At 38.3% G+C, this 16,052-nt stretch overlaps 2 protein-coding genes across 2 annotated transcripts; both read left to right on the top strand.

Moving 5' to 3' along the window:
- Window positions 1-2,133: 2,133 nt before the first annotated feature.
- LOC140798790 (probable lysine-specific demethylase SE14) lies at window positions 2,134-14,548 on the top strand. Its single transcript, XM_073152837.1, has 7 exons — window positions 2,134-3,216; window positions 3,323-3,401; window positions 3,533-3,600; window positions 4,884-5,034; window positions 8,832-9,523; window positions 10,284-10,802; window positions 12,146-14,548. The coding sequence occupies exons 1-7, from the start codon at window positions 2,271-2,273 to the stop codon at window positions 14,308-14,310; spliced, it is 4,620 nt and encodes a 1,539-aa protein (XP_073008938.1). The 5' UTR covers window positions 2,134-2,270; the 3' UTR covers window positions 14,311-14,548.
- A 325-nt stretch (window positions 14,549-14,873) lies between these two features.
- LOC140798791 (GCN5-related N-acetyltransferase 8-like) lies at window positions 14,874-15,839 on the top strand. The gene is given in 2 exon segments (XM_073152838.1): window positions 14,874-15,178; window positions 15,180-15,839. Coding segments are annotated over 2 exon segments (657 nt in total). The 5' UTR covers window positions 14,874-14,945; the 3' UTR covers window positions 15,604-15,839.
- Window positions 15,840-16,052: the final 213 nt, after the last annotated feature.

Genomic DNA, 16,052 nt, shown 5'->3' with positions numbered 1-16,052 from the left:
CTGAAGATCTTGCAGAGTAACATTGAAATTGGCGCGTAACTAGATTCCAAACCATGCACAGAAATGGTTTGGAATCTAGAAAGCTAAAAGACATCAACCCAAATACTCCCATTCTTGGGCTGGCCAAAACCCAGTAATATACTATAAACAATACTGTTGACCATTTGCATACTTGTGATTGATATGGTTACCTCTACATTATTCTTTGTCTAATTATGATGAAAGAGGCACCATTTTACTATGATGTAGAGAATTCGAACAAAAGATATTAATTCTCGAGATCATTACATTACATATATCTTGAGTTATTTGTTTCATTATATGAAAAGGACAATACTCACTAATGCTGAATTACTTTCATCCACTAATGAAGGAAACAAGTAAGATATCAAGAAGATAATTGGAAAGATAGAAAATAATAATCTGAATCCTGCACTTAGCCATGTATTAGAAGTCACTACAAATGACGATGACAGCAACAGCAATGCTGGCGATGCATCCTCTCATACTTATGGACCATCCATCAATTCACACCATCATATATCGATTGATGAGTACCGAAGGATGTCCCGTGATCTTCCAGGACATCCTTAGACTGTGATGGCCATAGTAACTCCTGCTATGTGATGCTCAGTCTAAAGAGCATCATCCTTCTGCATAACTCATTCCTATGTATGTCTTGGACTAAGTGGCCTCCTGTACCAAGTAATATGGAACAATAATAAAATAAATGTCCATGACTAGTTTGATCTATATGCTTCTCTCCCTAAATCAACATATAGGATTCTTATATAGCTATTTGAATTCATCTTAATACTCTACTCACAATTCACCGGTTTTTGGATATTATTAGCAGGCTTTGTTATGTGTTTTTGATGAAATAGCAGCTTCATGAATGTTTAGTAGACACCAATATGTTCATTTAAGTATACCTAACACAACATGGTATTGCTTGCAGCTAGGAAATAATAGAAGTTCAGCAACAGATTCAGTCTTTCTTCTGTTCTGAAATGCAGAGAAGTTGTCCAATAACTGAAGGCCCTATATTCCAAACATTTGGTTGCCGTTTTTTTAATTCTAGTTCTCATGGATACTCTGCAGAGAGACTTCTAATAAATGTGAAAGCCACGTATCCTCTAAAGATGCTCATTCCTATCCTTCATAAATTCTCACTAGGGAGGCACAAAGGTCTTAAATTTCTCTGCAGTCAAAGTGCAGATATATTTTAGCAGTATCCTGATCATAAATGCTCATTGGTAGATTATTCATAAGATTGATCAAGACTCACAATTCACCAAAATCGAAAGCTTTTTCTGGCATATAATACAAAAGTCTAGCTCTAGTTTTGAAGTGATATTCACATCTTCAGATCCCCTGGCAAGCATAGATGCCTTCATGCTCATCAGAGAGACACAGGAAAGCCACAAAATTCTGAATCTTTTCTGGCATATAGCTACAAAAGTGAAGCCCCATGTTAGCAGTGTCTTGGTTACATCTTAGTAATATCACCTGGGCCAAAGGATTAAAGAAGTAAGATCAGAGAACATCTTTGAACACACTCTAATCACAGCTAGGCTAAACTTATTGTGGATACTCAAATATGGTCGAAAAAAGTGACTATGAGATCATATCTCATACTACTCCAAAGATACTCCAGAATATCAAATAAAAAGACCCTCATGATAGACATGCAAATTCCAGAATGAAGTGGATTCAAGAAGATCAATTAAAACAAAAGATGGAAATGCTATTTGGTTGTCACAAAAGGCCATTGGAATGTGATTTTTCTTATGCAAGAGTTCAATGTCTTTAATTTTTTAAATCTTATAGCTACTTTGTATGTTATTATTATTTTTATTAGTCGAATTTAAAAATATGCTAACTACCCAAGCATTTATTTAAATTTGAAGACTTTTCTTGATGAGGCCGGTAGTTTTGGCCCTTTTGGGGGGTATATTCTTCCAAAACTAATTTGAAATTTGAATCAATATTTAGTATCAAACAATTCCAATGGGCATATTTATTAAGCCCAATAGGCCATTACTGCAGGCCCAATTAGTTTTCACCTTAAACGGTCCTCCAACCCTCTCACCCCTCTTTCCTCTCAAAGAACCCGCCTCTGTAAACTAATCCCTTCTTTCTTCTTCTCCTCCTCCTCCTCCTCCACCTTCTTCTCTCTCAAATCACCTCCATTCCCATCTCAAATCTAGGGTTTTTTTTGAAACCCTAGCCCTTCTCATGCCCGAAGGACCCTCCCAATTCCTCTGAGAATGTCGAATCCGGAGATCCCCCAATGGCTCAAAACCCTACCTCGCGCTCCGGTGTATCGCCCGACGGAGACGGAGTTCGCCGACCCCATCGCCTTCATCTCCCGCATCGAGCGCGAGGCCGCCGCATTCGGCATCTGCAAGGTCATCCCTCCCCTCCCAAAACCCTCCAAGAAATTTGTTCTTGCCAATCTTAACCGCTCCCTCTCCAATTCCCCCGACCTCGTCCCCATTCCCAACCCCGGTGAATCCGACGGGGTGTTCACGACGCGGCACCAGGAGCTCGGCACCGGCCGGGTGCGGACGCCGGTGCACAAGCGCGTCTGGCAGAGCGGCGAATTCTATACCCTCGAGCAATTCGAGGCTAAGTCCAAGGCTTTTGCAAAAAGCCAGCTCGGCGGGTTCAAAGAAGTCACGCCGATGCTTGTTGAGACCCTATTCTGGAAAGCTGCGGCCGAGAAGCCTATCTATATCGAATACGCCAATGATGTTCCTGGGTCAGGGTTCGGTGTCCCTGAGGAGCCTTTTCGGTGGTTCTACTCCCGGAGGAGGAAGCGGAAGAGGGCATTTGGTTGTCAAAGAATTCAAGAAACCAAATGCCCCCGGCGGGTGGACAGGAGTCTTGATTCAGAGAGCAGAAGAGAGAGCATGGGATCCGCAGGGTGGAAGCTTTCAAACAGCCCTTGGAATCTTCAGGTTATAGCCCGCTCGCCAGGGTCGATTACCCGGTTCATGCCCGACGAAGTGCCTGGGGTGACTTCACCAATGGTCTACATTGGAATGCTGTTTAGTTGGTTTGCTTGGCATGTCGAGGATCATGAGCTACACAGCTTGAATTTCCTCCACATGGGTGCACCTAAGACTTGGTATGCTGTTCCTGGGGATCATGCGGCAACTTTGGAAGAGATCATTCGTGTGCAAGGCTATGGAGGGAACGTTGATCCTCTAAGTATGTATAGTTATATCTTTTTGAATGTTTTCTGTGACTTACTTGATGTGAATTATGTGATTGTAGAATATCTTTCTGTTTTGAACTTTTGATGTTTCTTGCTCAGCATCACTTGCTATGTTGGGGGAGAAGACAACATTATTATCTCCTGAAGTTCTTGTGGCTTCAGGGCTACCCTGCTGTAGGTAAAAGAGTTTCTTGAGATAAATTTAAGTATCTGATCTATGTGAGGCATTGGCTGATTTCAGTTGGGAACTTTTCCATTTCTTATGTTATTCTTTGTAGCAAATAGTGATCTCTGCTATTTCTGTCTCAGGTTAGTGCAGAATCCTGGGGAATTCGTTGTGACGTTTCCAAGAGCTTACCATGTTGGATTCAGCCATGGTAATTCTCTTATACAGATATTTTATCTACATCGTTGACTGATATCTTTGAGACATTGTCTTTGAAATATAATTATAGCATCTAGTTGGTTGTGGTAGTTTCAGATAATTTTGTATCCTCCTCCATTTGATGCAAGCAATGCACATTTTAGATTTTTATGTTCTTTTTCTATTATTATATTCTTAAAGCTATCACGAATCTGGTTGAAATATTATTACAACCCTTTCTTGTATGAGACATCCTTATCTGCATTTTCATTGGACATTGTCACTTACATCGGGAACACAGTTTTATGACGGGATCAGATATCATTGCATCCTTGCACCGTTTGACTTTACTAGATGCTGCTTAATAGACTTAATACACATAATGAGGCCACAAACATTTTATCTTTAATTTTTTATATAAATGTATATCAGTTTGAAATTCTAGAAAGGAGAAATATGAGAAGAAGCATATCACTTTCTTATACATCAATTTATTGCATAGATATTTTTTCTTTTGTATTGTGCCTTGTCTTCATCTCATGGAGTCACCACTTATGAAATATTTTCTGAATAGGTATTGTTTTAGCCCGCCAATCAACTTAGTTGGATAGTAACCTATTTCCAATATTCGAAAAGTTGGGATTGAAATTGGGATCGGCCTTTCAAAAAAAATGATACGTATCGATCGTATCGTTTTTATCCTTATCACTAAAATTGGACGGCCTAATGAGAAACTTACGTCAGAGTAAAGGATTTTTTGTTTTTGTTGAAAGGAATGGAGTACAAGACTAACCAAATACTGTATGGGTTTCAAAGACTAGTTAATTTGATTTCCTTTTGGCCAACTAGAGTATCTATTGTTGAAGATTAGATATCTCGTGATGGCTATGTTAGCTTTGTACTCTTTTATCTCTAATCATGTTGCTATCATTTTGCTACTTCACATTAAAGGAATTTGACTAATGAAAGTTTTACTTGTGAATCATATCATAGAACTAGGCAGAAGTACTTGAACTTCAAATTTGTCAGTTCTGTTTTTGTAAACAAGAGAAGGTGAAGGAACTATTTACATATATACTTTTTGCAGCAATTTGGATTATGTGCTTAGTCTTCATGATTTTTTTTTCTTGCCATTATGTAGATACATTTTTTTGAATTATATGAAGTTATTATGGGCACCTAACTTTAAATGATAAAACTTGTTGGTCAAAGTGGAGGGCTTGCTTATTTCTACTGGAATAGCTATGATCTTCCTCCTGTATTTTCTTGATTTTCTGTTCATCTATTCAATGATAGGATTCAATTGTGGTGAAGCTGCAAATTTTGCAACTTCTCAATGGTTAAAGTTTGCCAAAGATGCTGCAGTTCGAAGAGCTGCCATGGATTATCTTCCCATGCTTTCTCATCAACAGCTGTTATACATGCTAGCAATTTCTTTTATCTCTAGGTAAGCTACTGGTTAGATTTTGCTGATAGCATCTGCTGATATGATCATGTTCCTTATTTGATTAAATCTGGTATAACAATAATTGATGTTGGAAACTAGCTGATTTTTGTGCCTTTGCATGAATCATCTTATGCCTGCTATATCTAGAGGCAGCAAGGCTTAATGTTTATTAATATTTGTAAATAATTAGTGATTTTGTCAAAAGAGAGAGAGAGTCAGCACTAGTCACTTTAACTAAGACACTGGTATAGAAGTAAGGTTCAGTAACTAGAGAATAATTCGTTGAAGTAAAGTTTGTGAACCATGATCAGATTGTTCGAGCTTCTAACTAATCTCATGATGAAGCCTATGATTAGGGCAAGATATGGGAGATGGGATGTTGCATCTTTTTATGGATAGTTCATAATGTTTGAGATGACGTAGAGAATGGACTTAATGGATTCCTCATTGAAGTATTCTTCTCTTTGGTATGGTAATTATACTTATTTCTTCCAATGGACTTAATGGAGCCACCAAATTATTGTTATGAGCATATACAATCCTGCTCTACAGTTCTTTGGATTTTATTTCTCCAACTTGACCAGCACTGTAAAAGTTTTGGAAATGAAATGTTTTTTAGTCTGCTTAGAAAATTTTCCAAAATCCTCTTGACTAGTTGCATGTTAGAAGAAGGTGATCAATAGTTTCATTCTCAGAGTCACAGAAAGACACATTTTTGAGGAACTATAATACCTTTCCTTTGGAGAACACATGTTTTGTGTGCAGTTTGCCTTACAAGGTCAAAGATATTTTTTTATAGCTTAGAAGATAGTTTAACGCTCCACATTTTCTTGCTGAAGAAACATAGATTCCCACCTTGAATCAAAAGATTGTAAAAGGATCTAGTGATGAAGGATTCAGAGGGTTTAAATGTCTAAATAACTGTGTCTAGAGAGAAGGACACAGAAAATGTGCTGATAGTATTGATGAATTCGTTGCATTGTTTTGATAGATCATCCGGCCTATTCCTGCATCTAGTACTTAGTAGCAGAAGAGAAACAATGAGAGATCATAACATCCTTTTGATGATGATGTTGGAGATAATGTTTGCACTTTGCAGGCTAACCGAATGACATCTTCTATCTTTCCAAAAAGAAATTCATCCCAGATTCCAGACAGTAAGTGGTTCCATATGAGAATGGAAGTTTAGTTTTGAGAATACCTTTCCAAAATAATGAGCAAAGGAAAAAGGATTAGATAGATCTGCACCGGTAGTATAGCTTAAGTAATAGATCCTTCCATGGAGAAGAACATTGATTTGGAAGCAAAGTATAAGCTCTCAAAATTTACCTTGCAACAGTGTATACTTTATGGAGAATCCAAGATTGATGTCTTTGGAAGTTTTGCAAGATATTCATTCTTTACTATCCAAAGTTCATCTCTAGATTGTTCTTGATTAATTAGAAGAGATATTTTATAGGCATGATCTTCCTCCGACTCACATAAAGATAAAAATTCTGTGATGTGTTAGGGAATGTACAACCTGAAAGTATTCTTACCTTTAATTTCTGTTTCAGGTCATATATGTAGATGTATATTGTAAGAAAATTTTAGGGTATCGGAATTGTGCGTCTTTTATACCATGGTCAACATTAATTTTCTTTCAGTAGATATTCTTCTCAGTAAAAGTTTATTAGCCTTAGTTCCATATATTTTGTTTGGTTGTTGGTTTCTTTCCTCCCACTGTTCTCTTCTTTCTTGAGGAAGTGCTCCATCAATTTGAGGGCTAAAATGCCTTCTATTCTCCAGCAAAGTTATGCTTGGTCTTCCTTTCCTACTAACGTATGTCAGCTTCAATTCAAGTACTCTTCCTTCTTGATGCACCATCTGGCATCTGTTGAACTTTCCATTTTTAAGTATATCCTTTGTCAAGATTACTATCAAAAGAAGGAAGCTTTGTGAGCATTCATCCTCTACTTTTTCACAACATTTGATGTTCATCTCCAAATAGTTCTAGATTAGGTAGAAGAGAAAGTTTGTAAGGCATGATCTACTATATCAATATAAGTATTCTTCTCTTTGAGGCCATATATAGATGTATTTGGTAAGAAAATTTTATGCCTGAGAGTTGCAGATATTTTCCATGTTCAATCTTTTTTTTTCATGAGTAGGTATTCTTCTCATTAGAATTTATTACCCTTAAAAGTCCAGATACTTCGTTTATTTCCTACTGGCAGCCTTTGTCTCGGGAAAGGTACTCCATCAATCTGAGGGTTAATATGCCTTCTATTTATTATATCCAGCAATGTTATGGTTGGTCTTCCTGTACTCCTGAAGTATGTCCCCTTGGATTAAGTTTCTTTCTTACTGGTTTATGATATGGTTTCTAACTTTCTATTGAGTTTCACATTTTGTCTTGTAACATTGTATCCTTCGCAGTCAAAGCAGGATGCTTTGTTAGATGCTCATTCTGTACTATTCATAATACCGAGCAAAGTTTATTCGCTGATTTGTCTAGAATAAGTAGAAGTGATAAATGTAGGAAGGCTCTCCTTCCTATTTGCAGATAATGGAAAAACCCTTGGCATGGTTTCGGAGTATGTCAGTGAAAAGCAACATGAGAGCATGCCTTGACATAATGTTCCAAGTATGTGGAGTGATAGTAATGATACTCATACCTTTTGAAAACTGGGAGGAAAGCTATGTAGTGAGTCAAATCTAATTGATGGCTTAGGCTAATTTTGTTTGAGTTTATGGTTAATCCTAATGACATTTGAACTGTCATGTTTTCACTCTAGGGTAATTCTTGTATTGTGCATCATTTGGACATGTGTGCTGATATTAATAAGTTGAAATAAAAGAAGGGAAGAATGCCACCAAATATTATAGGTATGTTGAACATAAAAACGTTGAGACTGGCAATTGGTGGTTTTAAGTATGTTAATTGCAAAGTCGACTTGAAATAACATGACAATGTGTACTAAGAATACACATTGTCATATTTATTCTTAAACTTTTAGAGCTCTAAAATATCTGCCAACCCTTGATGAGATTAAATGATAGCAATGTCAAGTGTGGTAGTTTAAAAGAAATTTTTTGTCCTTTTACTATGATGAGAAAGGAACTTATAACGGCCAACCACTATAGCCCATTGGTACGGTCCTGCCAGCCCATGGCAAAAGTCGTGGGTTTAGTTCCTCTCATGGATGTAGTTGACATTTGGTGAATTTTTTATTAAAATGCTATATTGCAGATGGTTTGATCTGGCCATGATTTGTTTGTTGAAAAGGTTGACTCAATTGTCCAACTAATATATCGAGGAGACCTAGTATCTTGTTTAGTATATGATTAACACCTACTTATTGTTCAACATTTATTGTCCCTAAAAATGGTCAGTCTGGGAGCAAATGATATTGTCAGTATTACTGTGTTGTACACTAAAGCAAAACCTTGCAGTTGGCCATTCTTCTGAGCCTTGCAGTTTATAATATATCCTTTCCATATCATAAAAACAGACCTTTAGCTTATAATGTGCTCAACATATATTTTTGTCCTAGTAAGTTTATAGAGAAATTCAGCACACCTCATCTTATTAGTATTTCAAAAAAATTTCTTATTTGGATACTAAAAAATTGTGGTCTGATCTTTCTCTATGTATCTAATAAAACTGATCATCCTATTCTACTATTTTGTTTGTGAATAAAATCTATTTTTAGGCTATTACTTTTTCCACTATTGGTGTCCATAAATTACAGGAGTGGGCACCTAATCCTTATCTTTTCTCCAGTTTGAATCTGGTGGAATTATTTTAATGCCAGAATACCAAGAGAACTATTATCAGGTGGCCGGACTTCACGCTCAAGGGATCGAAATAAAGAAGAAAGAGAGTTTCTGGTCAAGAAAGCATTTTTGCATGATATGATGAATGAGAATCAACTAGTGTGTTCTCTTCTTGATAAAAAATCAATTCCAAATGTAGTGCTATGGGAGCCTGATTTGCTGGCTATCCCCTGTACCGGTCCTCAACCATATTCTTTTCCTTTACCTCTTGAAGAAGCACATGAGAGAAATGATCATTGTGGAACTGAAATGATCCAATGTAAGCAAAAATTTAACAATTCTGCTGATTCCAAGATGGATCATTTCCGTATAGAGCATGCACTTGAAGGGACCAACCAGTTGACAGGCACAAAGTCTCAAAGTATCTCTGTTAGGACAGATATTGATGCTTGCAGTGCTGAATATGCTAGTTCCCAGGTGGAAAAGATCAATTGCTTAGATGCTGACGAGGGTGATTTACCTTTTGGTTTGAGCATTGATTCAGGGTCGCTAGCATGTGTTGCATGTGGAATCCTTGGCTACCCATTCATGGCCATCTTACAACCTTCTGAAAAAGCATTGAAAGAGCTTTCCCCTGTAAATTGGGAAGAAATTGATGAAAAAATAAAAAATTCACAGTGCTCAAGTCAACCACAATGCCTTCCAAGTAGCAAGAAGAAGTTTGACTCTGGTATGCACTTCTAATGAACCTTACTTGTATTTTGAGTTCCATATGAAGAAGGATTAACATAAGTACAAAATCCAGCAGTATGCAATATATTGAAGCGGTCCTTTTCTGTGTAGTATTGATTGTTGTGAAATGTTCCTTCTCTGCATAAATGACAAAATGGATCTTGATATGTTTGCTTCCAAGATAGGTTAAGAAGAATGTACATCAGATTGATAATCAGTAACTTGTCTTTCACATATTTTTCCTTCTTCATAAGTGCGTGCTCAAGAATATATTTCCTTGTATATTGTAGGTTGCTAGAACCTAAAACTTGTAAATACATTTTCCTGCTATTGGTGGAATTTTTTTCTGGCAAATGAACCTGAAAAACAAGATATTAAGCAGTCTTAAAGAAACATATTTTATACTTGGATATGTCATAGTAGTATATAAAATATACACATCAAGTCCTGAGTTTTAAGCTGATGTTTTTAATAGGTCTGTCAGTTAATAGACAAAGATGATGAAGGATATGGAAATATGATCTGGTTAAATTCTCAAATGTCAGTATGTACGGATGCCTCTGAACTTTTTGATTGTGTAGATTAATGACACTGGATTTGCTATATGCATCTAGCCATGATGGATATCTATTTTCTAATGTCGTAAATTGATGTTAGTCCGGAAGCTAATTCCTTTTGTACTTCATTAAGCCTTAGAAGCAGAAGAATGGGTAGCAATTTATCCTCTGATCATAATAGTGATATTTTTTTTATGGCAGATGGCCTAAATTTCATGAAGGAATCTTCATTGAGCACTGCAGAAGCACCAGATCTGGTCATTTGCCAGGCCAACAAAACTACAATAGATCAAACTGAAGCCCTAACCACTTCCTCAATCAATAGTTTGCCAATTGACTCTTGTGAGGGATATGGAGGTAACATCAGCCTAATGAAGGATCAAGTAGGTCAATTGCGCTACCAAAATGATAACAATGAAATTCTTTCTAGTAAAGCTACTGTACTTGACTATTCAAAGGGACAAAATACATGCAACAAAGGAGAGGAAGTAGGAGAAAAAAATGATGTTTCTAGCAGAGTCCTTTCTGCTATGGAAACATGCATGAAACCAGATAGCGTACTTTGTACAGAAGTGGAAATTTGTCATGAAGAAGTTACCAACTGGAGGACAAGCAAAGAATTTGTAAGGCCTCGAATCTTCTGCTTGCAACATGCTCTTGAGATTGAGAAATTGCTGCAGTGCAAAGGAGGCGCTGATGTTCTCATCATTTGCCATTCAGGTATAAAATAGTGTGCACTACATCATTCTTGTTCATTATTTTGCTTTGTCTCGTTTTCTAAACAAATGACCTTGTCATTTTCCTTCTTGCTCCATCTTTAGATGATGATCATTTTAGTTCACATGTAAGCAAAAATTATGTGGTCATGTTTAGCCTTATAACCAATCCTTTCTACTTTTATGCCACAAATTACATATCCTTGTGACATGTCTGTCAAGAATTCTAGTTCTTTTATTTGAGAAAGCTCTATCTTGTTGCTAGATAGATATTTTTCTAAAAGTTCTGCTTGTTGTCGAAACAGGTTTGTCAAGTAGGCCTTCCTGGTTCATTTACAAAATAATTAACAAGTTACAATGTCGCTCTATAGAAGAAATCAAATTCAGAAGATTCAGAACTAGTTCTTATGATCATCCTAAATGAACTAAACAATTGTGGCAAGACCGTAAGACTGCTTCAGTTCAAAAACATGGCCTGATTTTCATTTTGGATCATGCTAAAATCAAGTTTTTTCCTGATCCACTTGTGATAATCCTATAACTTGGAGCTTGACATGAGTAGGCATTTAATCTCATATAAACATAAAATGCAGGTCCTTTTGGATTACCCCTATATTTGGCAAATTTAACCACTTAAGTTAATTTTGACAAAGGTCTGAAATCGATTCTACTCTAGGATTTCTTTTATTACAAAATAATTTTTAGACTTGCCATTCCAGATAATATGTGAAAACATGTTCGCTCTTCATCATTACTAATCTCTGGTAAAGCATCTCTCTATGTGGCTTCAAATGAGATATTTCTTTTAGATGTTTCTCATGATTATGCCCCTAAGGAAATTAGTGGGTTGGAGGGAAAGAAACTTAAGTGATGAAATCCTCATATTCCTCAATAATTGAAATCCACATCCTTTACCCCATGAAACAATGCATTCTGGTAAGGAGTTTGTTCCCCAAGCCTCTTTTCTTCTAGATAGTTCTTGTCTGTAGATAAGAGTTTTAGCAGCTAGAGCACTTCTACTTGTGCCTCAGTTTACTGTTCCTATTACTATTTTATCTACCATATCTTGCGGACCCAAATAATTGGAATTAAAAATTGGTTGTCATACATTATCTACTTTATTTTATATTTGAACACTAAGTAATTTTTTCTTCATCTGTCTCCTGTTCTTTGGATGCTGTATACGATCTTCTGGTTGATCTGACTGTAGTTTTGAACAAATGATTCTGTTGACTAGATAAAACTCTAGTCTGCAAGTTATATGCATCATCATCAGTATCAACCATTTTGTCTTATATAGATTATTGGACAATCTATAACCAGTACTTTGTGATTTGGATGTTGTAGACTATCTCAGAATAAAAGCACTTGCTATATCTATTGCTGAGGAAATTGGTGTCCAGTTCGATTGCAAAGATATTGCAACGGAGAATGCATCCCCATCTGATTTGCATCTGATTAATATTTCAATTGACGATGAAGAACATGAGGAAGATGGAAAAGATTGGACATCTAGTCTGGGTTTAAATTTGAAATATTGTGTCAAGCTCAGAAAACAATCATCAGCAAATCAAGAACAGCTAGCATTGTCTCTGGGGGGAATATCCTTTGACCCTTCCCCTGTTTCAGTTGTTTCGAATCTCAAATGGCTTTGCAGAAAACCTCGCACGCCATATAAGGTGGTTGGTATAAGCCAGTCTAGATCTCACATGGAAACTAATAATACTAAGATGGTTGGGGCAGAAACAAGGAAGAGAAATACCAGTCATTTAAAAGTTTACCAGACCTGTAAAAGGGAACAAAATGCCCTGGCTACTAGTTTTTGTGGATCCGCAAGAGGTGATTTACCAATGCAGTTGGACTGTCAGAGCATAAATCAGTTTGATAGAGATGATCAAAGAGGCACCTCTGGTCTTGGATACTTTCATCATGAAAAATTTAATGATAGCAATGATAACAATTTGCTTACTGTTCCTATTTCAATTGTTGAAAGTTCTCAAATACACCAAGATAGCTGGTTAAGACGAGGTGTTAACACATCTCATGGCATCATCAATTCCTTAAAATTCCAGGATTCACCTCCACATGCTAGTAGGGGAAATGTGTCTGTTAAAGAGCATTTTGAAATCTGCTCAGGGACTGATAGATTGATTGTTCCTGTTCCTCTAAATTGTGAATCTCATCAGTCATATTACAATGTTCCAATTTTGTCATGCATGGATATTCATGAAAAGATAACTGATGGGTCTAGCTTGAACTGCAAGGGTGATGTTGCAGAGAGTACAGAATCTCAAGAAGACACTACGGAGCTAGAAAATGAATTATCACTAGTTCAGCAAAAGGTAGAAATTCTGGATGAACAGAATTTCGGGTCAGAGATCCCTGACTTGGATTCTGGCCAGGTTAATTCTTTGTTGATAGAAAATCAGTTAGTTGCCTCAACACCATCATCGAATGTGCTGCTTGAGGTTTTAGCTAATGAGGAGCCCATGACACATGAGATTGCTGGTGATTCTTCAACATCGCAAATACAATTTAGCCATGATGGTACCATGTTTAATGCTAGTACACCTTGTGAAGTTGCATTTGCAAAAGAATTTCATGTTGCTACTTTGGATGAAATCCAGCCTAGTATTGTATCAGGGATTGGCAATTCTATTTTGGTTAATAATTCTGCAATGGAGCAGGAACGGCACATTGGAAATACAATATGGGTGAATGCTGAGGCTAGTCATTCTTACAGTGCTGAGATGAGAGCTGTGGATAGTTCAGTTGAAACTACAGAAAGTGGTCGTCTGTCAGCCAGAACACTCGGTATTCAGGAACCTGTTGCTAGGGTTGGAAGTATTCGTAGAGATGATGACTCGTGCACATCAGATATAATAGGAAGGAGCATTGGTAACTCAGCCAGAATAGATATAATACACTATGTAAGACGCAAAAGCAAAGGAAAGCATGAAGCAGATGAAAAAACAGACAACTCTTTTAGCTTTAATGGCTTTATCCGTAGCCCCTGTGAAGGCTTGAGGCCCCGGACTGGGCGGACATCATCCTTAAAGAATGATATGCCTACAGTGGTGAAGCAAGTTACAGTGCAGGGAATAAAGAGGCCAGATACATCAGCAGTTCAGAGGGGCAAAAGCAACTTGAAAGAGTCTTTGAAGTGTGATCTTGAAGGGTGCAGCATGAGTTTCCGAAACAGGGGGGAACTCTCTATGCACAAACGCAACCGCTGCACCGTTGAAGGGTGTGGAAAGCGCTTCAGTTCACACAGATCCACTGTGCGCCATTACTGTATTCACAATGATGAGAGGCCTCTTAAGTGCCCTTGGAAGGGCTGTAATACGACCTTTAAATGGGCATGGGCTCGGACCGAGCATGTCAGAGTCCACACAGGGGAACGACCCTACAAGTGCAAGGTTGCTGGGTGTGGACAGACATTTCGTTATGTCTCGGATTTTAGCCGTCACAGAAGGAAAACTGGGCATTATGTAAACTCTTCTGCCTCGTAGTTGATTACAAAGGAACATCGTTTTGTTTTTTCTTTTGCTTGTTTAAGCATTCTCTTAGGCAGAAAATTAACATTTAACTTTGGGTAGTTTGCCAGTTTATTTCTTCGTTAAGTTGATTGTGTAAACAGTCCTTCAGAGTCAAAGCTAACCAGCTCGGATGTACATGTGTGTAAACTGTATCTTAATTGGCGCACATTATTCTTTTGCATGATCAAGTGTCAAATTTTAAAGTTCTCCATATCTGTGGAGTTCCTCGGTACTCTTAAGTTGACATTTAGTTACTTGGATGTACGAGTAAACTATATGCCATTTACTAGTTGTCACCTGGTGACCATGAGGTTTTGTTGCTTGCTGCAATTTGTTTTGATATGGATTTAGATTCTGATGAATTGTTTGTAAAACTGGACAATAGAGTTTCTACTCAGGAGAACAGGTTTGAATTTACTTGTATACAAATGCACATGATATCGCTGGATGCGTGCTTTACTTGTAGGTTGACATTATTGTCACCATTAGGTAATTGCCTCATTTTTCTAATCTTTGGTAATTTCTGAATCTTATATTTCAGTTATCATACTTTTAGGGTTTGTGAAAATTCTCACACACTCCTACCAAAACTCTCTATTTTCCAAACCATGTCGTCCTCCGCAGCCGCCGTCTACGCCGAGCTCCGCCTCGCCGACGAGCGCGACGTCCCCCACATCCGCCGCCTCATCCACCAAATGGCGGAGTTCGAACACCTTACTGAGCTCTTCTCCGCCACTGAATCCCTCCTCTCCTCCACCCTCTTCCCCACCCCTCCTCCTCCCCCCTTCCTATCCTTCACCGTCCTCATCCTCGAGCTCTCCCCTACCCCTCTCCCCCTCAGCCGATGCGGGCTTTCCCATCTCCCGCCGCATCGATCTGGCCGCGCCGTTGGACGACCCGGAGGCGGACGCTTTCGCGTCGCCGCGCGGCGGTGGCAAAGTGGTCGCCGGGTTCGTGCTCTGCTTCCCGAACTACTCGACGTTCCTGGCGAAGCCGGGGCTGTACGTGGAGGACATCTTCGTGCGTGCGGCGTGGCGGCGGAAGGGGTTGGGGAAGATGATGCTGTCGGCGGTCGCGGCGCAGGCGGCGAGGATGGGGATGGGGCGAGTGGAGTGGTGCGTGCTCGACTGGAACCAGAACGCCATCAACTTCTACGAGGGGATGGGCGCGGAGGTGATGCCGCAGTGGCGGATCTGTAGGCTGGCCGGGGCGGCGCTCGAGGCCTACAAGGGTGGGGATGAGAAAGATGGAGAAGAAAGCAAGTAAGCAAAAGGTGGGACTTTTAGGTAGGGTAATAAAATTGTTGGTAGCTTCTTCTCGTTTGTGATTCTCTTTCTACTCTTGTATGCAATTGTTGCTGCTCTGCGAGTTGTTCTTAGTTGAAGTTGTTCACCACTGTTTCAGTTTCTTGGCATCAATCATGCTCTCTGATTCGATTGTCTTTTGAAATTTTGTTTGAGTTGGAAGAGTTCTGGAATCTATTTGATACTGAGTTGCTGCAATCTTACTATCTTAGAAGATCGCTTAGTAGCTTACAGAGCTACTCTGTGTCAAGGTATTGGCTAATATAATTGGATTAAGAAGCTGAGATTTAGAAGATTGTTGTATAAAGAGTGTTCCCTGAGAATCTGAGATTTGATCAAGGCAATTGTAATTCATGCAGATTATAAGCTCAAATTTCAGTCTTATTATTATTATTTGTAATGTTGTTAAAA

The sequence above is a fragment of the Typha latifolia genome, chromosome 12 (genome assembly GCF_019914945.1).
Source record: "Typha latifolia isolate L0001 chromosome 12, TyphaL0001v2, whole genome shotgun sequence".
In the NCBI taxonomy this organism is placed as follows: Eukaryota; Viridiplantae; Streptophyta; class Magnoliopsida; order Poales; family Typhaceae; genus Typha; species Typha latifolia.
Note: the sequence above shows the minus strand (reverse complement) of the source record. Positions and strands in the feature narration are given on the sequence as shown.